Here is a 21977-nt window from a genome sequence, read left to right as displayed (position 1 = left end):
TAGTTTGTACTTTACTCATCCTGCATTGCAGTTTTTGCATTTCCCATGTGGATATATGCTTGCAGTTACTTGATGCTATATTCCTTCCCAGTTCTGAATAGCTGTTTGATTGATTATGCTCACCTCTTTGCAGCTGCTTAGTGTTGCACTGCATCTTGTATTAAGCTTGCTCTGACACTATAACTTGTTATGTACTCACGACATGCATGTTTATAGTTCTGAGCTACCATATTGCTTGTCCAGACGGGGTCATGACATTCTTGCTTGCGAAATCAAATGGGCGGAATTAATGATATACAGCACTTGAAAACAAATTTAGTCTAGTGTTGTGCAAACCTTATAATGTACCGTCTGCAAAATTGCTTTGTCAACACAAGACAAAGTGTAAAAATATTAGAGTATCAATTGCTCGAAAACATTACAGCCTTCAATTCTCGATTGTATTTCGACATATGGAAATGGCATTTGTTCTGTTCTAGTCCTCTATCAGAGTAACCTTTTTTAGGTTCAAAACAGTCGGGGGCCAATGTGGTCTCTACCTACCTCCCTTTTGCAACTTCTCCATCACCATTAACAGTTGCAGTATCCATCATCATCTTCTTCTTGGATTTGGACTTTTTGTTCTTCGGCTTCTTGTTTTGCTGCAAATCATCATTTACAGGCACCTTGGGCTTCACACCAGCAGCACCAGCCATCCCTTGTACCGCTCCTTCTAGGTTGACATCGCTTAAGCTGTCTTTGGAGATCTTTTCCAAGTGCCCAACGGTATTGCTCTTCTTCTTGGTTTCATCTGTTTTGATGTTTTCCTTCTCAAGCAGCTTGTTGTATCTGATATGATGGCCGTCCTGCTGGTCCAGGGGATGCCCTGACTTTTGGTTTTCGACATCACTGTCGGTCAAAACCTTCTTGTTCCGCCGAGCAAGTTCAGACTTCTTGGCATGGCTGTCTCCATAAATATCATCCATATCTAAGAAATCGGTGTCTTGCTCTTGCAAATCATCAACTTGTGTGTTGCCTGTGACTGCGAGCTTCACTTGCTTTTCTTCTAAAGATCTGGTCTTCGGTTTCTGAAGTTTACTTTCTGTCACTGTGGTGTTGCCAGCTCTCTTCTCTTCTGATCCAGCACGTATAGTACTATTCCTGCTGGAGTTTGTAACCTTTTCTGCTACTACAACGGCAGGTGTTGTTGGGTTCGTTCGTGCCAGAGTGCTCTTTCTACTTACGACCTTTCTGTCTGTAGTCCTGTTGTCCTGGAACCTGGTCTTGATCTCCTCGAGCTCGGCTTCCTTCCGCTGCAGGATTTCCATGAGAGCTGCCATCTGGTCAGGATGCGGTTCTGCGGTGGCTTTCTCTTCCAGTTGCCTGATGCGGCTGTCCCTCGCCTTTAGAGACAGCTCCTGTTCTTTCATAGTTTTCTCCAGACTGGTGACTTTATCTTGCATTTGCTTGATGCGGTTCTCTCGTTCCTTGAGAGATGTTTCTAGTGCTTTCCGGGTGCTGTGAAGATTTGCGGCTTTCCCTTCCATTTGGCTGATGCGGCTTTCTCTCTCCTTGAGAGATGCTTCGAGTTCTTTTTGCGTGTTCTTGAGGATTGTGGTTGTGGCTTCCAGTGCCTTGAGCTTTGTTTTCAGGTCTGTCTTCTGTGTTCTCAGGGAAGACATTGTGGCCTTCATTTCTTCCGCCTTCCTCTTCGTCTCTTTGCCGTATGCCTTCTCTTTCTGGTAAGAATGTATATTTCGTTAGAATTAATGGTACAATGTTTGGTTAGTTATATCTCCTTGAATTTAGAAACCATGCTTATATATACATCTGGTACATGAATAAGATTCTTAGTGCGTATTAACTAAAAAAAGATGACAACCAAAGCACATGTCGAAATGTGTCGAAAAATATGTATAGCTTTACCGTACCAAATTTCTGCTGTAAATCAGCTGATGTTTAGAACACTATTCTTATTTCATACACCCGCTTATTACTTATTACTGATGGAGAAGTTGTACATAAATTGGAAACCATGAGCAAGAATTTGCATCTCGAGAGGTGCATCCATATTCGACGAGAAAAAAAAGGGAGGCAGCAGCTTATTTTAGCAGAGGTCGACACAGATAAGCTTCCCAACTCCTTAACTGGTCTAAAATCAGTACAATTTGACTCTTTTAAAAGATACAGATTCATTCTTACATGATGCAGAATGGTTGATCTTGCACCAGCTTGTCTGTGTGAAGTGTGCTCTAAAATGGGGAAAAGGAAGAAGCAGAAAACAGAAGACATGAGCCATGGCCATACCTGGAGGAGGATCCGTAGGGAGACGGCCTGCACATCACGTTCCTTGAGAACCACAGCAAAAGCGCGCTGCTCCCTAACCTTGTGCATGACGACGACGCTCAATGCTCCGGCTGCGAGGACCAGCAGCAGCAGCAGCGCACATGGGAGCCTCTGGCCGGCGCTGGCCATCCCATAGCCTTTTGGCTTGTACTTGCTCCCATCCATCATATCGGCTACTCTCTTCCTCAGACCGCTCGATTCCATGGCTGGACCGCGTGCTCTTTGCTTTGCTTCAGCGATGTGGAGGGGATCTATGGAAGCACCCCAGGTACAGCTTGTTTTCCTTGGCCTTTGCCTGGGGTTTGGGGATGGTAAGACTTTGGAGGCAGATTTGTGATCCGGGCTATGCACTAATATGTAATGGACATGACACTGAAGTACTAGTTACCATACTATTATATGCTTTGAGCCATGGGATCATCAATTACTAAGAAGATGTCCATTGACTTACACTGATTACCGACTAATTACAGGGGAGAATTGACTGACTGCAGGGAAGAAGAAGGAGTGACGCTGGCCGACTACCTACACATGGAGAGGCCGCACAAGCTTCGGCCCGTCTATCGCGCATCCGATGGTCGCGAGAAACAGAGATGACAGCCGATCAGGAGTGTAAAACCGACAGTTCCACGGTGATGTAATTTCGCCGTCCAGATTTGCAAAGTCAACATGATGCAAGATGGCATTTAATGAGATTCTTGCGTGTTTCCCAGATCTCCAGGCGTAGATCACCACCATATGAGTAATGTATTCATGGAGCAGCAGCAACGGGTAGTGCTCCACCATGCAGGACAGCTGATATCTTTGACCTAGGCAAGCTCCATCAAAGGACGTGTAAACTAATGGGTAAGAAAATTATGTATGCTACTACTCCCAAGTTAAGACGGACACACGCGTTTGGTAATTAGTAGTGCTAGCTAGCTTATTACAGCCATGTGATTGTGATGATGTTTTTTGTTTACTCTTGACAGCAGGAGGCGATGACATTGTAAGTTGAGCAGCATCGATCTGCAGGGTTGATCATCTACCTATGTACATTGTGAGACTAACTACCACTTGTTTGTATGTAGAGAAAAAAGGCCCAAGATTAGAGCGACTATTTCTCCTTAGCAGAGCGACAATTGAGTGGACTGTGTGGCAGAAAGAAATGGTCATCGAGGATGCAATGAACACCAGCTGATGGATTAATAATTCTGAAGATGGTCCTGAACTCATGCATGCACAGCTGATGGGCTGCACGTCGACGCATCTTACCTGCCTCCATGGACATGCATTGCAACAAAGGTTCCTTGATGCCACATGCCAGGGTTGGCGGTTCATCTTCATTTTTCTTGCCCTTTTGTAAATGAATTCACTCAGAAAATGGTTGATTCTGATGACAAGTTCTGAAAAATGCACACAGATGCCCTGCTCGCGCGAAACGTGGCAGCAACGAAGGTTCCAGTGACTGAGAACCCAGGCTCACTGTCATGTGCGCATGCCTTGACTTCCTTGGCTGCCAACCTAGTTGACACAGGTGTATTTTGAATTCAAGAGAATGGAGCCCTTAGGCGACAGATCCTGCCGATGAGAGTAGGTAAGGGTGGAAAGTGGCAAAGTAATCCGAAATATCCGATGTTCGAATTCGAGAAAATGCCTATTCCTATCTGAAATATTATATGTTGCAAGTTGATTATTTTGTGTCACATAGCTATTGACTTATGTTCTTTAACTAATATAACACTATTATTCATATCTGTCCCGAGTCAAGTAAACATCATTATGTATAATGTATTCGAGTAACATTCGATCCACATTCCTATCCAATAACATTTCTATTCCCATTCATATTGTTAATTTTGAAAGTATGAAAGCAAAAGTGGTAAGAGCACTATCCGATCTGCATCCAATCTATTTGCACCCCTAGTGGCCATTTACCATTTATTAAACATATTATTTTCTCTCAAAAAATAAACATATTATTTCTACTAATAGCTACTCCTCGGTCCGGGTTTATTAGTCCTCCTCATATTTTAATCAAAATTGAACCATAATTTTTTCCTAATAAAATATGAACCTGTTGAAAAGTTTTAGTACCATTGAAAAGCTTTTTGAACACGAATATGTTGTAAACTGGAGAAGTAAACATGGGGAAATTCTAGGGCCTTCTATTGTAGGTGACCAGCCCCTCTTCTTGTACTATTGGTTTACATATTACATATTTACTAGTTAAATAACTCACCCCCGCCCCCCTCAAGATGGGGTAAATGCATCGTACAACCTCATCTTGCTACAGAAGGTAGAAAACAATCTATTCGACCAAACCCTTTTTGTGGATATGTGTTAATTGATTTAATGAATTACACACGGCATACAAATAATTCCCAGATCCGACTTCTTTTGAATGAAGTGGCGATCTATCTCAATATGATTTGTTTGGGATTGTTAGCAATATCAAGTGCCACCTTGTTATCACAATACAACATCAACGGTTTCAATTGGAACAAATCTTCATCAACTGATCCATAGCCATACCACTTCACAGACACCATCACCATGTGTCAGGGACATGAATTCCGCTTTCATTTCTTGAGCGTGGTAGGACATTTAGCTTCTTCCTACGCCATGTAAAAAGGTCACCTCCAACAAATGTGCAATAGCCAATGTTGATCTTTTGTCATCCAAAGGAACCGACCCTATTTGCGTCAATGTAGCACTTACTTTTACATGGTCATGAATGTGTATAATATTCCTCGACCAGAACAAACCCTTGAGGTATTGGATTATTTGAACAATAGCATTCAGATGATGTTTTCATGAATCATCCATGAACTAGCTCAGCTTCCACACGTCACTAGTAACACTTTTACGGACGTCACTAATTCAAATGTAGTATCCAACGCTCACTAGCGGGCTAGCCCGTCAAGCGACCTCTATGCATTACCAGGCGGAAAACACTATTGGACGCTCGTAGCGTCCTAATGTCGGGGCTTCGCACAGAGATACGCAAGCGATCGTTCGGGGTGAGCTGGCCCGTTTAATGTTTTAATGCCCCCGGTTTTGGCAACCTTCTAGAGGTTTCAGCCGGGTTTTTCTGGTTATGGGAAACTTCTAGAAGGTTCCCTGAATCGTTTCTTTCCTTGTTCTCTTTTTTTCCTTTTTTTATTTTCTCTCATTTTTCCTTTTTCGGTTTTTTCTTTTGTTTCTATATAATTTTATTATTAATTTAACATTTGTGCAAAATTCAAAAAAAGTTGACGGTTATAAAATTTGTGCACAATGTGAAAAATGTTCACCGTTTCAAAATTTGTTCACAAATCGACAAAATTCATGTTTCAAATTTTGTTCACAATTTGAAATATGGTCGTGGTTTTCAAAATTTGTTCACAGATTCAAAAAATTGCAGTTTTGTAATTTTCTTCATAAATTTGAAATTTGTTCATGTTTCAAAATCTGTTCACAATTTGAAAAAAAATCATGGTTTAACATAAAATGTTCACAAATTTATAATTATGTTCACGAATTTAAAAAAAATAATGTTTCCAAATTTCTTCAAAATTTCGAAAAAAATCGCGGTTTCAAAATTTGTTTGCAGATTCGAAATATGATCACAATTTTATATTTTTGTTCACGCATTTGAAGTTTATTCATGTTTCATATTTCTTTACAATTCAAAAAATGTTTATGGTTTCAAAATTTGTTCACAATTAGGAACAAAATCATGTTTCAATTTTTTTCACAATTTGAAAAATATTCGTGGTTTCAAAATTTGTTCGCAGATTCCAAAAATTATTCATGTCTTTATAATTTTGTTCATGAATTTTAAATTAGTTCATGTTTCAATTTGTTTTCACAATTCCAAATATATTTACGGTTTAAAAAAATGTTCTGGATTTTCAAAACGTATTCTTCAAATCCTAAAATTCTTTTTTGCTTCAAATTCGGAAATAAAAAGGAAAAAGAAAGGAAGAACGAATAAAAAAGAAAATAAGCAGAGAAGGAAAAGAACAAAGAAAAGAAAAGAATTAGTAAACTGGGCCGACCTAGTCGGGCGACCCCCTGTGCTTCCGCTCACAGTTGGCCGCCACAAGCGGCGCATAGGAGGTCCCTTACCAGGCAACCGTTTTAGGAAGGTTCTGGACGCTCCTAGGCCAGGTTAATTCCTGTTTTTTCGTTTTCACGTATTTTGTTGTATTAAAGTTTTATTCGAAATTTCTTGAGCTTTTTAAAGTTACCCGAACATTATTTCAATTTTTGAGATTTTTAGAAATTAACAAAAAAAATATAGTCGTTACTTGATTTCTTTTCTATATTTATTCAGCATTTTCATATTTGTGGACATTAATTTAAATTAATGATGTTTTTAAATTTTACAAACATTTACATATTCATGAACTTTTTAGTGTGAAGAACATTGTTTCGAATTATGAACATTATATGAATTTATTAAATTTACCAATTAAGTGATTTTTTGTAAAATAAATTTAATTTTAATTTTTGTTTCATAATTGTTGAACATTTATTTCAAATTCAAAAAAGTTTATTCGGATTCATGAACATTTTTTAAATTCACTAAAGTTTAATTATCGGGATTCATTTTTTTATTATTTTCTTGTTTTTCTAAATTCACAAACATTTGGAAAATTAATTGTCATTTTGAAAATTTATTGTCATCATCTATATATTGTTGCCCGAACTCATTCGTGTTATTTGCAGTATGGATAGTTTTGGGGTAGTGTGTCACATGGACTCCTGTTGGCTATTTATATATATATATATATATATATATATATTTGTTTTTTCCATGTGTTAGTGTGTTACAAATTAAAAAAAGTTGGTTTGGTACGTGACATAATTGATTGTTCATAACAATTATTGTTATGCATAACTGTTAAATTCATTAAATCTTAGTTGTTTAACTTGAAGATAAATGATATTACAATTCAGATTGTTTGGACAAACCTGATTGTTTATTTGTATTCTTTAATCATATAATAAATTCTCTTGAGTTATATGCTTCAACCGAAATGCAAAACAATGCATTTTTCTCCTTTGGTCATATTTGAAATATAGTTTGTTTTTTGAAAAAGGAACACATTTAATTAGTATATTTTAAAATATTTTTGAAGAAACAATTTTGTAACTTTCTTTTAACTAGTAAGCTTGCACATGCAACGCACGTCTCAAACGTTGACCTAATGAGATTAACATATATGTGCAATAAAAAATCTCTTGCAAAAATGTCTTATATTATGGGACGCTACATGGAGACGCATCGGTCTTGAATATTATGGTGTAAGCAATTCATAACTAAAAACAGAGGAAAAGAACAAGGGATGGTAGGTCAAGTGATCAACACATACTTCTTAGATGAGGTTGCCCACCAAATGCATATGTGAAGCTGCAAACAACATAGGCATTGATAATGTATTGTGAAAATCTTGAAATTCTATCACATGTTGCAAATACTCATAACACACTGAATGAGTGCTAAAGTGAAAAACAGATATCTCACTTAAAAATATCAATGGCATTGAACCACTATTTTGAAGTACAATCTTAAGACCAAAAGATCAAAGAGGTTTTTTTCATAATCAAATGAGCTCAGCTCTCTTCTCATGATTACTATGAGTTTGCATGAAAAAGCAAGTTGATCCGGAGCAGTATTATTCCACAACCTCCGGTCACTAACTTACGCAGGCAGCTTTGCACACATAAATTAGCCTTTAAAAATAAAAGACACTGTAAGAAAGAAAAAAGGCTTGGCTCGGCTCCTCAATTTCACACACGGGGCCCATAATATCCAATATATTCTGTTTTGTTTAGTTCCACATCTCCACCAATATCTGACAATCATATTGAAAGGTAACATTAGGCTATTCTTCCTCCTTGACAGGTCATGTGTATCACATCCTAGAAAGCAAGTGTTTCAGCAACCAAATAGTTTGGAATATTTACATACATCTGAGAAGTTGCTATAATGAACTCACATCCAGTACATCTTGCAATTGACCCCATGGTCGCACGACCATTATCACATGAGAATGCCACATAAATGTGAACTTTTGGTAACCCTAGGACCTGGGTGTCTTCACCTCTCATTTAAGCTTGTTTGGACATGGATAACCTTCATATGGAGAGAGAAGGTTGCTTGAACCACATCGTTAACCCATTTTCTCAAATTTTAATGGGCTTCACAACATAGTTTTTGGCTATGGCTAGGAATCTATTTGCATGTACTACTGCATGCGAGAAACTGAGATTAAGAATGGATGTTTCAACTAAAAAGCTACAGGTTATGTGTGTTCTGGAAACAATGGTAGTTTTTCAAGAACAAATACAGTAAGTTTCACCTTACATTCCTTTGTTTTGATTCTTTCTACTTACAGTGGTCTTAACAAATAATACTCAGTAGCAAGCACGAAGAAATATGAAGAACTCAATTCACGTTGAGTTACAATAATAAGTGCATATTGAAAATTTGGCAACATTTCTCACATTAAACTTAAAATGTAGAACCCACTTAAGCATGTTGTCCATCAAAATGAAGTGAAGGCTATCGTCCCTCGGATTAACAAGAAATTTGACATCTACCTTTACGCAGATGATACATGTTCTGAATGTATTCGAAAAGTTGAGGTCGTCAAAGTCTACGAATGCGCGACAAATAGATTAGATTAGTTAATATTTTGTTTTTCATTTTCTTTGAAATACGAGAAAGCATGTTAAACTTATGTAGGCTCCACTCTTTTTTTGTGAAGTTTGCAAATGTTCGTTGACATCTAAGATTAATTGGCGCCATCTTATACAATTTCGACAAATGTGTCACATTCAAATTTGGACGCAACATATTGGAAATACAGGAAAAGAAAACATACTAATCAACAAAATTACAATACACATGCATAATATATATAAACTTTGCAATCATTGCCCATTGCTATTGCATTGTATGATAGCAATAAGTTAACATATATCTTCATGTGAACAAATAAAGAAAAATCTATCAGTTGCTGGAGAGTATGCACTTTCTGACATAGATGTCAATCATGTTATCCAATACAATAAGAACACAAGGAATAAAAAAGCAACGGCAAGCCAAGAAATTTCTAGTCAGATTTTATCTTCATACCCGGAAGAAGAACTTGGCTGGTCTCTTTCAATGTTGTCTTCAACTTCCTTCTATAAAACTGCAATATAGTTTAAACCAGATTTCCTGGGAGCAAAGGACATGTGAGAACAAAAGTATTTAGGGTCCAATAACTTGAAGATGAAAATTGATCAAACCTGTATATCAAGACTACAATATATATTTATTTATGAAATGGTCGTAAAATTACCTAGAGTCAGGAATAATTTATTCTGCAATAATAAATTTGAAATGCAAATAGATACATTTATATTGATTAACTACAGAAATTTGCAATAATAAAACAAAAATATAGATCATAAGACCAGAAAAATCGCATTTTATGTATAATTTACACTATGTTTTTATGTTTGTAATTTTACGTGACATAAATATTTTTTACGGTGACTATGTATTTTTTTACGGTCTCTTTTTACGTATGAGATAAGATTAAAATTTAAGAAACGTAAAATTACGGTGTATTAATATGAAAATAGAGGGTGTGAAGAATAACTATTCCTCACCCAGGGTGACGAATAGCGCGATCCTATATATATATATATATGCATGTATGTGTGTGTGTGTGTGTGTGCGCGCGCGCTCGCGCGCGTGTGTGGCCAGCAGCTGCGAATGTAAATGAACATCTTTGGATCCTTCCATTGCTGCTACCATCTAACAATATAAAATCGAACTGGCCATAACACGCTTCTCCATGTGAGACTGCTATTATTCTAAACCATATCACATGCCACTAAGGTCTTGCATCAGTATTTGTGAAATTAGGAAGATAGTTGACCACATCTAAAGTTCCAGGATGACATACATATTTACCAATAATATATTAGCAAAATTCCACATTCCTGTGACAAATTAAAATGCTTATGTATCAACAGAATAAATATGGAAAGCTCTTAAGAAGAAATACCAGAATATGAAGCAGAATTAGCATTACCTGGTCTGACAAGATTCACTGTATTGGAACATGAGCATCTTACAATGGCTGCATTACGGGTGTACATCAGCAAAGTTCGGTAACAACCACATATAAACTAAGCCATATCCACTGCTGCATTAGAAAATTTGTAACTTACGTAAGCATTTTTGTTTCACATTAAACCTCTATAAGTATGTTCATATTGCTTGAACAAAGTATAAACCTTAAAACAGCACCTTTGGAAATCTTGTAAACATAGGGGACACAAAACTACTAAATGACTGATATTGCAAGAATTGACACTTTCAACGGCAAACAATCAATAAAACAAGCACTTCACGAGCTACATGATAAAAAATATAATGGGAGCGCAAGGTATGGTGGAAAGCAAAAAAGCAATGTTGCCTGAAGGTTTTACTAAAAAAACAAGTTGTTAATCCTTCGGAAGTCTGTGCCACTTGTAAATCATGGTAAGATTTGTATTGCCGCCTCAAGGAAAGAACTATTTAAATGAGGATACTGAAGGTTTTCTACTTATCCGCCATATAACGGAGGCATAAAAGCAAGATAGCGAAGGGATCTAATGTAAGTATGGTTGCCTGATTGATTGGCATAAAACATGGCAAAGACATTCATTCTGATGACAAAATTTTGATGAACAGTCTGTTACAGGCAAAGACAGAAACAAAGAGTGCAGTGCAAATTCAAGGTGGAGTGTTTCAGAATTCCTAGTCTGGCTGGAGATATTCTTACTCTTACACCAGATCATATGTACAAATGCTTAAATTATATCTTGTCTGGATGTCAATAGAAATGCGTGTAAACAGTTGTTCAAAGAGCTGGTGTGACTTTCTTTGGCAGATTCTGCTTTAATAGGTATGTCCCTGCTATCTTTGGCCGGATCACTAACATATCGCTTGCATTCACAAGCTTGCCCAATGTTAACTCATGCTCTCCCTAAAATGCAATACAGTATATAATGTTACCACGCAGATGCTTTGTGTCGATTTAAAAGGATCTGGACTATCTTGGGTAAAATGCCCGCAAAATGCGCTTGAATCGATGTATTCTGAACTCGGATATCAACTGAAATCGAACCCAACCCTAACTCAGTTTATTCTACAAATTACAGTGTAGTGCTTCACAAGAACACAACTGGAGACACCATAGACCATGATTCGGGGAAAGAGAGGGGGAGGGGGGTTCGAACCTACGGGGAGGCGAACGAAGACCCACGTATACATCGAGTCGGCCAAAAGAGCGCAATCCTCGCCGCCGAGGATCGGCAACCTTCCCGGCCTACTGCGCGCCATCGGCGGCCTCCAGCGTGTCGGGCTCGCCAACCGAGAAGCGGCGTCTGGGGGTCCTCTCGGTGATCTTGAGGCGGGTGATGGATTAGACGCCCTCGTGGCACACCGCATGGACGGTCGCCTTGTACGCCTGCGACCGGCAGCGGGAGTGGACCGTCTCATCGGTCGTGGGGAAGGGGGCCGCAGCGGCCGTCGAGGACGCCGCCGCCATCGGGGAGCGGGGGTAGGCGCGCTGAGGCAGGAGTGCGGCGGCCGTCGAGGTGGACGCCGCCATCAGGGAGCGGGGGCACGCGCGTGGAGGCAGGACCGCGGCGTGCGTGCGAGGCGAGGGGGTGGTGACCGGCGCGGTGCGACGAGGGATGAGCGGGCGGCGATCGGCGCAGGCAGGGCGAGGGGGCGGCGACCGTGAGGGTGCGTATGAAGTCCCCAGTTAGGAAGGATTGTGTGCAGGGAGGTGTGCGGGCGAGAGGACGTGTGAGCGGGTGAGAGGACGTGTGAGGTGCGATTAGCGTTAACGAAGATTTAGTTAGTTTCGTTAACAAAGCATTTAAACCATTAATTAAGTGATTAAAGGGTCTAGATTTAAAATTAGATCCCCTTTCTTCCTTTTTTAGTGGTAGTACATAAGTTTTATAATTATATTCGGTAAAGGTAACCATTATTGCTTATTTAGATTGAACTTTTTTATTTCATTATACCACCATCATTCCAAAATAAGTGTCTCAACTTTAGTATAATTATTTTGATGTGGAGCGAGTAGTTTCCATTAAATTTAGAAAAAAATGAAAACATATTATTTTGTCAAATATTATGATACAATTCTATATATCTTATGATGCTAGTACTTATTGGTGGAAATATACTTTTAGTACATTTCCATAGTATGTTGTAACTTAACTTTTTTCATTATTTCACATTTGTTGTTTTGACTCTTATAAACATTTCATTCAAATAGTACCCAGCACCCAAGAAAAGTAAAATTAATATGGGGACCTCAGAATTAATAATCATAGTGCTTATGTATGTGTGAGGTTCCATTTGGGCATTATATAGTATCTAACAAATATCTAGATTTAAGTTTCTAGGCTCTATTATGGATATATGTGTTTTGCACCATGAAAAATATATGAAACCATTTTAGTTTTTATTTATATTATTTAATAGATTTTGAGCATAATTTTCAAGTAGTTTTAAAATGTGCACCAACCAAATCTGGAATGTACAACAGGTGAAGCACACATCCCATCTTTATAAAATTCTTATTGTTTACAAAGATACACTAGTGTAGGAAAAGCCTAACTATGGCGCGGCAAAAACGGCCTTGCTGGCGTAGGCATCCAATGTCACCAATATCGCGTCACTGTTAAAAAATAGTGCCGACGTTGGACACGACGCCAACAGTATTTGACATGTTTATGACGTTCCGAGGAGACAACGCCAGCACAGTACTGGCATTGCATGTTAATGCGACGCCAGTAATTTAACTTTCCGGTTTAAATCAATTTTTTACAGCAACACGATCAAACCAAAATGACAGCATAATCCAAGTTTAGAACATTAATTAAAAAATACAATTTAAATACCAGAATTTAAGTTCAACAGTACCCATTTATTTGATATTTTTTAGAAAAGTATATAAAGTAGGCAAATAACACAAGTACACAAATTCAACAAAACAGGAGGTGGCAAATGTAAGCCTACTAGATAGCTAACTCGACATTACGGTGGGCGGAGTCAGGATCGTAGTCTCGAGTAAGTAGACAATCATCGTCGTTGCCAGCAGGCAATTAGTAGACCATGATCTCATCACAATCATAGTCAAGGTACAACGTGGCTCTCTCCCCAGCTTTCATATCGTAAGGCACAATGTTCGTTGACATCTAAGATTAATTGGCGCCATCTTATACAATTTCGACAAATGTGTCACATTCAAATTTGGACGCAACATATTGGAAATACAAGAAAAGAAAACATACTAATCAACAAAATTACAATACACATGCATAATATATATAAACTTTGCAATCATTGCCCATTGCTATTGCATTGTATGATAGCAATAAGTTAACATATATCTTCATGTGAACAAATAAAGAAAAATCTATCAGTTGCTGGAGAGTATGCACTTTCTAACATAGATGTCAATCATGTTATCCAATACAATAAGAACACAAGGAATAAAAAAGCAACGGCAAGCCAAGAAATTTCTAGTCAGATTTTATCTTCATACCCGGAAGAAGAACTTGGCTGGTCTCTTTCAATGTTGTCTTCAACTTCCTTCTATAAAACTGCAATATAGTTTAAACCAGATTTCCTGGGAGCAAAGGACATGTGAGAACAAAAGTATTTAGGGTCCAATAACTTGAAGATGAAAATTGATCAAACCTGTATATCAAGACTACTAATATATATATATTGTATATATATATATATATATATATATATATATATATATATACTATTCATCACCCAGGGTGCAGAATAAATTATTCCTCACTCTAGGTAATTTTACTATCATTTCATAAATAAGTTAAATTTGAAATGCAAATAGATACATTTATATTGATTAACTACGGAAATTTGCCATAATAAACCAAAATTTAGATCATAAGACCAGAAAAATCGCATTTTATGTATAATTTACACTATGTTTTTATGTTTGTAATTTTACGTGACATAAAATATTTTTTACGATGACTATGCATTTTTTTACGGTCTCTTTTTACGTATGAGATAAGATTAAAATTTAAGAAACGTAAAATTACGGTGTATTAATGAGAAAATAGAGGGTGAAGAATAACTATTCCTCACCCAGGGTGACGAATAGCGCGATCCTATATATATATATATATATATATATATATATATATATATATATATATATGTATGTACGTGTGTGTGCGCGCTCGCGCGCGCGCGTGTGTGGCCAGCAGCTGCGAATGTAAATGAACATCTTTGGGTCCTTCCATTGCTGCTACCATCTAACAATATAAAATCGAACTGGCCATAACACGCTTCTCCATGTGAGACTGCTATTATTCTAAACCATATCACATGCCACTAAGGTCTTGCATCAGTATTTGTGAAATTAGGAAGATAGTTGACCACATCTAAAGTTCCAGGATGACATACATATTTACCAACAATATATTAGCAAAATTCCACATTCCTGTGACAAATTAAAATGCTTATGTATCAACAGAATAAATATGGAAAGCTCTTAAGAAGAAAAACCAGAATATGAAGCAGAATTAGCATTACCTGGTCTGACAAGATTCACTGTATTGGAACATGAGCATCTTACAATGGCTGCATTACGGGTGTACATCAGCAAAGTTCGGTAACAACCACATATAAACTAAGCCATATCCACTGCTGCATTAGAAAATTTGTAACTTACGTAAGCATTTTTGTTTCACATTAAACCTCTATAAGTATGTTCATATTGCTTGAACAAAGTATAAACCTTAAAACAGCACCTTTGGAAATCTTGTAAACATAGGGGACACAAAACTACTAAATGACTGATATTGCAAGAATTGACACTTTCAACGGCAAACAATCAATAAAACAAGCACTTCACGAGCTACATGATAAAAAATATAATGGGAGCGCAAGGTATGGTGGGAAGCAAAAAAGCAATGTTGCCTGAAGGTTTTACTAAACAAACAAGTTGTTAATCCTTCGGAAGTCTGTGCCACTTGTAAATCATGGTAAGATTTGTATTGCCGCCTCAAGGAAAGAACTATTTAAATGAGGATACTGAAGGTTTTCTACTTATCCGCCATATAACGGAGGCATAAAAGCAAGATAGCGAAGGGATCTAATGTAAGTATGGTTGCCTGATTGATTGGCATAAAACATGGCAAAGACATTCATTCTGATGACAAAATTTTGATGAACAGCCTGTTACAGGCAAAGACAGAAACAAAGAGTGCAGTGCAAATTCAAGGTGGAGTGTTTCAGAATTCCTAGTCTGGATGGAGAAATTCTTACTCTTACACCGGATCATATGTACAAATGCTTAAATTATATCTTGTCTGGATGTCAATAGAAATGCGTGTGAACAGTTGTTCAAAGAGCTGGTGTGACTTTCTTTGGCAGATTCTGCTTTAATAGGTATGTCCCTGCTATCTTTGGCCGGATCACTAACATATCGCTTGCATTCACAAGCTTGCCCAATGTTAACTCATGCTCTCCCTAAAATGCAATACAGTATATAATGTTGCCACGCAGATGCTCGGTGTCGAATTAAAAGGATCTGGACTATCTTGGGTAAAATGCCCGCAAAATGCGCTTGAATCGATGTATTCTGAACTCGGATTACAACTGAAATCGAAGCCAACCCTAACTCGGTTTATTCTACAAATTACAGTGTAGTGCTTCATAAGTGTAGTGCTTCATAAGAACACAACTGGAGACACCATAGACCATGATTCGGGGAGAGAGAGGGGGGAGGGGGGTTCGAACCTACGGGGAGGCGAACGAAGACCCACATATACATCGAGTCGGCCAAAAGAGCGCAATCCTCGCCGCCGAGGATCGGCAACCTTCCCGGCCTACTGCGCGCCATCGGCGGCCTCCAGCGTGTCGGGCTCGCCAACCGAGAAGCGGCGTCTGGGGATCCTCTCGGTGATCTTGAGGCGGGCGATGGATTAGACGCCCTCGTGGCACACCGCATGGACGGTCGCCTTGTACGCCTGCGACCGGCAGCGGAAGTGGACCGTCTCATCGGTCGTGGGGAAGGGGGCCGCAGCGGCCGTCGAGGACGCCGCCGTTATCGGGGAGCGGGGGTAGGCGCGCAGAGGCAGGAGTGCGGTGGCCGTCGAGGTGGACGCCGCCATCAGGGAGCGGGGGCACGCGCGTGGAGGCAGGACCGCGGCGTGCGTGCGAGGCGAGGGGGTGGTGACCGGCGCGGTGCGACGAGGGATGAGTGGGCAGCGATCGGCGCAGGCGGGGCGAGGGGGCGACGACCATGAGGGTGCGTGTGAAGTCCCCAGTTAGGAAGGATTGTGTGCAGGGAGGTGTGCGGGCGAGAGGACGTGTGAGCGGGTGAGAGGACGTGTGAGGTGCGATTAGCGTTAATTCGTTAACAAAGCATTTAAACCATTAATTAAGTGATTAAAGGGTCTAGATTTAAAATTAGATCCCCTTTCTTCCTTTTTTAGTGGTAGTACATAAGTTTTATAATTATATTCGATAAAGGTAACCATTATTGCTTATTTAGATTGAACTTTTTTATTTCATTATACCACCATCATTCCAAAATAAGTGTCTCAACTTTAGTATAATTATTTTGATGTGGAGCGTGTAGTTTCCATTAAATTTAGAAAAAAATGAAAACATATTATTTTGTCAAATATTATGATACAATTCTATATATCATATGATGCTAGTACTTATTGGTGGAAATATACTTTTAGTACATTTCCATAGTATGTTGTAACTTAACTTTTTTCATTATTTCACATTTGTTGTTTTGACTCTTATAAACATTTCATTCAAATAGTACCCAGCACCCAAGAAAAGTAAAATTAATATGGGGACCTCAGAATTAATAATCATAGTGCTTATGTATGTGTAAGGTTCCATTTGGGCATTATATAGTATCTAACAAATATCTAGATTTAAGTTTCTAGGCTCTATTATGGATATATGTGTTTTGCACCATGAAAAATATATGAAACCATTTTAGTTTTTATTTATATTCTTTAATAATTTTGAGCATAATTTTCAAGTAGTTTTAAAATGTGCACCAACCAAATCTGGAATGTACAACAGGTGAAGCACACATCCCATCTTTATAAAAAATTTATTGTTTACAAATATACACTAGTGTAGGAAAAGCCTAACTATGACGCGGCAAAAACGGCCTTGCTGGCGTAGGCATCCAATGTCACCAATATCGCGTCACTGTTAAAAAATAGTGCCGACGTTGGACACGACGCCAACAGTATTTGACATGTTTATGACGTTCCGAGGAGACAACGCCAGCACAGTACTGGCATTGCATGTTAGTGCGACGTCAGTAATTTAATTTTCAGGTTTAAATCAATTTTTTACAGCAACACGATCAAACCAAAATGACAGCATAATCCAAGTTTAGAACATTAATTAAAAAAATACAATTTAAATACCAGAATTTAAGTTCAACAGTACCTTAGAAAAGTATATAAAGTAGGCAAATAAAACAAGTACACAAATTCAACAAAACAGGAGGTGGCAAATGTAAGCCTACTAGATAGCTAACTCGACATTACGGTGGGCGGAGTCAGGATCGTAGTCTTGAGTAAGTAGACAATCATCATCGTTGCCCGCAGGCAATTAGTAGACCATGATCTCGTCACAATCATAGTCAAGGTACAACGTGGCTCTCTCCCCAGCTTTCATATCGTAAGTTACAATGTTCGTTGACATCTAAGATTAATTGGCGCCATCTTATACAATTTCAACAAATGTGTCACATTTAAATTTGGACGCAACATATTGGCAATACAGGAAAAGAAAACATACTAATCAACAAAATTACAATACACATGCATAATATATATAAACTTTGCAATCATTGCCCATTGCTATTGCATTGTATGATAGCAATAAGTTAACATATATCTTCATGTGAACAAATAAAGAAAAATCTATCAATTGCTGGAGAGTATGCACTTTCTGACATATATGTCAATCATGTTATCCAATACAATAAGAACACAAGGAATAAAAAAGCAACGACAAGCCAAGAAATTTTTAGTCAGATTTTATCTTCATACCCGGAAGAAGAACTTGGCTGGTCTCTTTCAATGTTGTCTTCAACTTCCTTCTATAAAACTGCAATATAGTTTAAACCAGATTTCCTGGGAGCAAAGGACATGTGAGAACAAAAGTATTTAGGGTCCAATAACTTGAAGATGAAGATTGATCAAACCTGTATATCAAGACTACTAATATATATATATATATATATATATATACTATTCATCACCCAGGGTGCAGAATAAATTATTCCTCACTCTAGGTAATTTTACGACCATTTCATAAATAAATTAAATTTGAAATGCAAATAGATACATTTATATTGATTAACTACGGAAATTTGCCATAATAAGCCAAAATTTAGATCATAAGACGAGAAAATCGCATTTTATGTATAATTTACACTATGTTTTTATGTTTGTAATTTTACGTGACATAAAATATTTTTAACGGTGACTATGTATTTTTTACGGTCTCTTTTTACGTATGAGATAAGATTAAAATTTAAAAAACGTAAAATTACGGTGTACTAATGTGAAAATAGAGGGTGTGAAGAATAACTATTCCTCACCCAGGGTGACGAATAGCGCGATTCTATATATATATATATATATATGCATGTATGTGTGTGTGTGTGTGTGTGCACGCGCGTGTGTGTGTGTGGCCAGCAGCTGCGAATGTAAATGAACATCTTTGAGTCCTTCCATTGCTGCTACCATCTAACAATATAAAATCGAACTGGCCATTACACGCTTCTCCATGTGAGACTGCTATTATTCTAAACCATATCACATGCCACTAAGGTCTTGCATCAGTATTTGTGAAATTAGGAAGATAGTTGACCACATCTAAAGTTCCAGGATGACATACATATTTACCAACAATATATTAGCAAAATTCCACATTCCTGTGACAAATTAAAATGCTTATGTATCAACAGCATAAATATGGAAAGCTCTTAAGAAGAAATACCAGAATATGAAGCAGAATTAGCATTACCTGGTCTGACAAGATTGACTGTATTGGAACATGAGCATCTTACAATGGCTGCATTACGGGTGTACATCAGCAAAGTTCGGTAACAACCACATATAAACTAAGCCATATCCACTGCTGCATTAGAAAATTTGTAACTTACGTAAGCATTTTTGTTTCACATTAAACCTCTATAAGTATGTTCATATTGCTTGAACAAAGTATAAACCTTAAAACAACACCTTTGGAAATCTTGTAAACATAGGGGACACAAAACTACTAAATGACTGATATTGCAAGAATTGACACTTTCAACGGCAAACAATCAATAAAACAAGCACTTCACGAGCTACATGATAAAAAATATAATGGGAGCGCAAGGTCTGATGGAAAGCAAAAAAGCAATGTTGCCTGAAGGTTTTACTAAAAAAACAAGTTGTTAATCCTTCGGAAGTCTGTGCCACTTGTAAATCATGGTAAGATTTGTATTGCCGCCTCAAGGAAAGAACTATTTAAATGAGGATACTGAAGGTTTTCTACTTATCCGCCATATAACGGAGGCATAAAAGCAAGATAGCGAAGGGATCTAATGTAAGTATGGTTGCCTGATTGATTGGCATAAAACATGGCAAAGACATTCATTCTGATGACAAAATTTTGATGAACAGCCTGTTACAGGCAAAGACAGAAACAAAGAGTGCAGTGCAAATTCAAGGTGGAGTGTTTCAGAATTCCTAGTCTGGCTGGAGAAATTCTTACTCTTACACCAGATCATATGTACAAATGCTTAAATTATATCTTGTCTGGATGTCAATAGAAATGCGTGTAAACAGTTGTTCAAAGAGCTGGTGTGACTTTCTTTGGCAGATTCTGCTTTAATAGGTATGTCCCTGCTATCTTTGGCCGGATCACTAACATATCGCTTGCATTCACAAGCTTGCCCAATGTTAACTCATGCTCTCCCTAAAATGCGATACAGTATATAATGTTACCACACAGATGCTCTGTGTCGATTTAAAAGGATCTCGACTATGTTGGGTAAAATGCCCGCAAAATTCGCTTGAATCGATGTATTCTGAACTCGGATTACAACTGAAATCGAACCCAACCCTAACTCGGTTTATTCTACAAATTACAGTGTAGTGCTTCATAAGAACACAACTGGAGACACCATAGACCATGATTCGGGGAGAGAGAGGGGGGAGGGGGGTTCGAACCTACGGGGAGGCGAACGAAGACCCACATATACATCGAGTCGGCCAAAAGAGCGCAATCCTCGCCGCCGAGGATCGGCAACCTTCCCGGCCTACTGCGCGCCATCGGCGGCCTCCAGCGTGTCGGGCTCGCCAACCGAGAAGCGGCGTCTGGGGGTCCTCTCGGTGATCTTGAGGCGGGCGATGGATTAGACGCCCTCGTGGCACACCGCATGGACGGTCGCCTTGTACGCCTGCGACCGGCAGCGGAAGTGGACCGTCTCATCGGTCGTGGGGAAGGGGGCCGCAGCGGCCATCGAGGACGCCGCCGTCATCAGGGAGCGGGGGTAGGCGCGCAGAGGCAGGAGTGCGGCGGCCATCGAGGTGGACGCCGCCATCAGGGAGCGGGGGCACGCGCGTGGAGGCAGGACCGCGGCGTGCGTGCGAGGCGAGGGGGTGGTGACCGGCGCGGTGCGACGAGGGATGAGCGGGCAGCGATCGGCGCAGGCGGGGCGAGGGGGCGACGACCATGAGGGTGCGTGTGAAATCCCCAGTTAGGAAGGATTGTGTGCAGGGAGGTGTGCGGGCGAGAGGACGTGTGAGCGGGTGAGAGGACGTGTGAGGTGCGATTAGCGTTAACGAAGATTTAGTTAGTTTCGTTAACAAAGCATTTAAACCATTAATTAAGTGATTAAAGGGTCTAGATTTAAAATTAGATCCCCTTTCTTCCTTTTTTAGTGGTAGTACATAAGTTTTATAATTATATTCGATAAAGGTAACCATTATTGCTTATTTAGATTGAACTTTTTTATTTCATTATACCACCATCATTCCAAAATAAGTGTCTCAACTTTAGTATAATTATTTTGATGTGGAGCGTGTAGTTTCCATTAAATTTAGAAAAAAATGAAAACATATTATTTTGTCAAATATTATGATACAATTCTATATATCATATGATGCTAGTACTTATTGGTGGAAATATACTTTTAGTACATTTCCATAGTATGTTGTAACTTAACTTTTTTCATTATTTCACATTTGTTGTTTTGACTCTTATAAACATTTCATTCAAATAGTACCCAGCACCGAAGAAAAGTAAAATTAATATGGGGACCTCAGAATTAATAATCATAGTGCTTATGTATGTGTAAGGTTCCATTTGGGCATTATATAGTATCTAACAAATATCTAGATTTAAGTTTCTAGGCTCTATTATGGATATATGTGTTTTGCACCATGAAAAATATATGAAACCATTTTAGTTCTTATTTATATTATTTAATAGATTTTGAGCATAATTTTCAAGTAGTTTTAAAATGTGCACCAGCCAAATCTGGAATGTACAACAGGTGAAGCACACATCCCATCTTTATAATATT

General features: G+C 38.5%; 1 protein-coding gene and 1 long non-coding RNA gene across 4 annotated transcripts; one reads left to right on the top strand and one right to left on the bottom strand.

The window, feature by feature from the left end:
• Window positions 1-295: 295 nt before the first annotated feature.
• On the bottom strand, window positions 296-2775 carry LOC123445619 (MAR-binding filament-like protein 1). The gene is made up of 2 exons (XM_045122629.1): window positions 2287-2775; window positions 296-1718 (listed from the first exon to the last, which is right to left on the bottom strand). The coding sequence occupies exons 1-2, from the start codon at window positions 2527-2529 to the stop codon at window positions 540-542; spliced, it is 1422 nt and encodes a 473-aa protein (XP_044978564.1). The 5' UTR covers window positions 2530-2775; the 3' UTR covers window positions 296-539.
• Window positions 2501-3746, top strand: LOC123445621. 3 transcript variants are annotated; one of them, XR_006631129.1, is made up of 5 exons: window positions 2501-2593; window positions 2820-2962; window positions 3039-3171; window positions 3297-3313; window positions 3396-3746. It is a non-coding gene; the product is annotated as an uncharacterized LOC123445621 (long non-coding RNA). The 3 variants fall into 3 exon arrangements; XR_006631130.1 differs by having other exon boundaries at window positions 2799-2962; window positions 3300-3313; XR_006631128.1 differs by having other exon boundaries at window positions 2799-2962.
• Window positions 3747-21977: the final 18231 nt, after the last annotated feature.

This window comes from Hordeum vulgare, chromosome 3H (assembly GCF_904849725.1).
Source record: "Hordeum vulgare subsp. vulgare chromosome 3H, MorexV3_pseudomolecules_assembly, whole genome shotgun sequence".
Taxonomy (NCBI): domain Eukaryota; kingdom Viridiplantae; phylum Streptophyta; class Magnoliopsida; order Poales; family Poaceae; genus Hordeum; species Hordeum vulgare.
The sequence above is the reverse complement of the archived record's forward strand: the minus strand, read 5'-3'. Positions and strand labels throughout refer to the sequence as shown.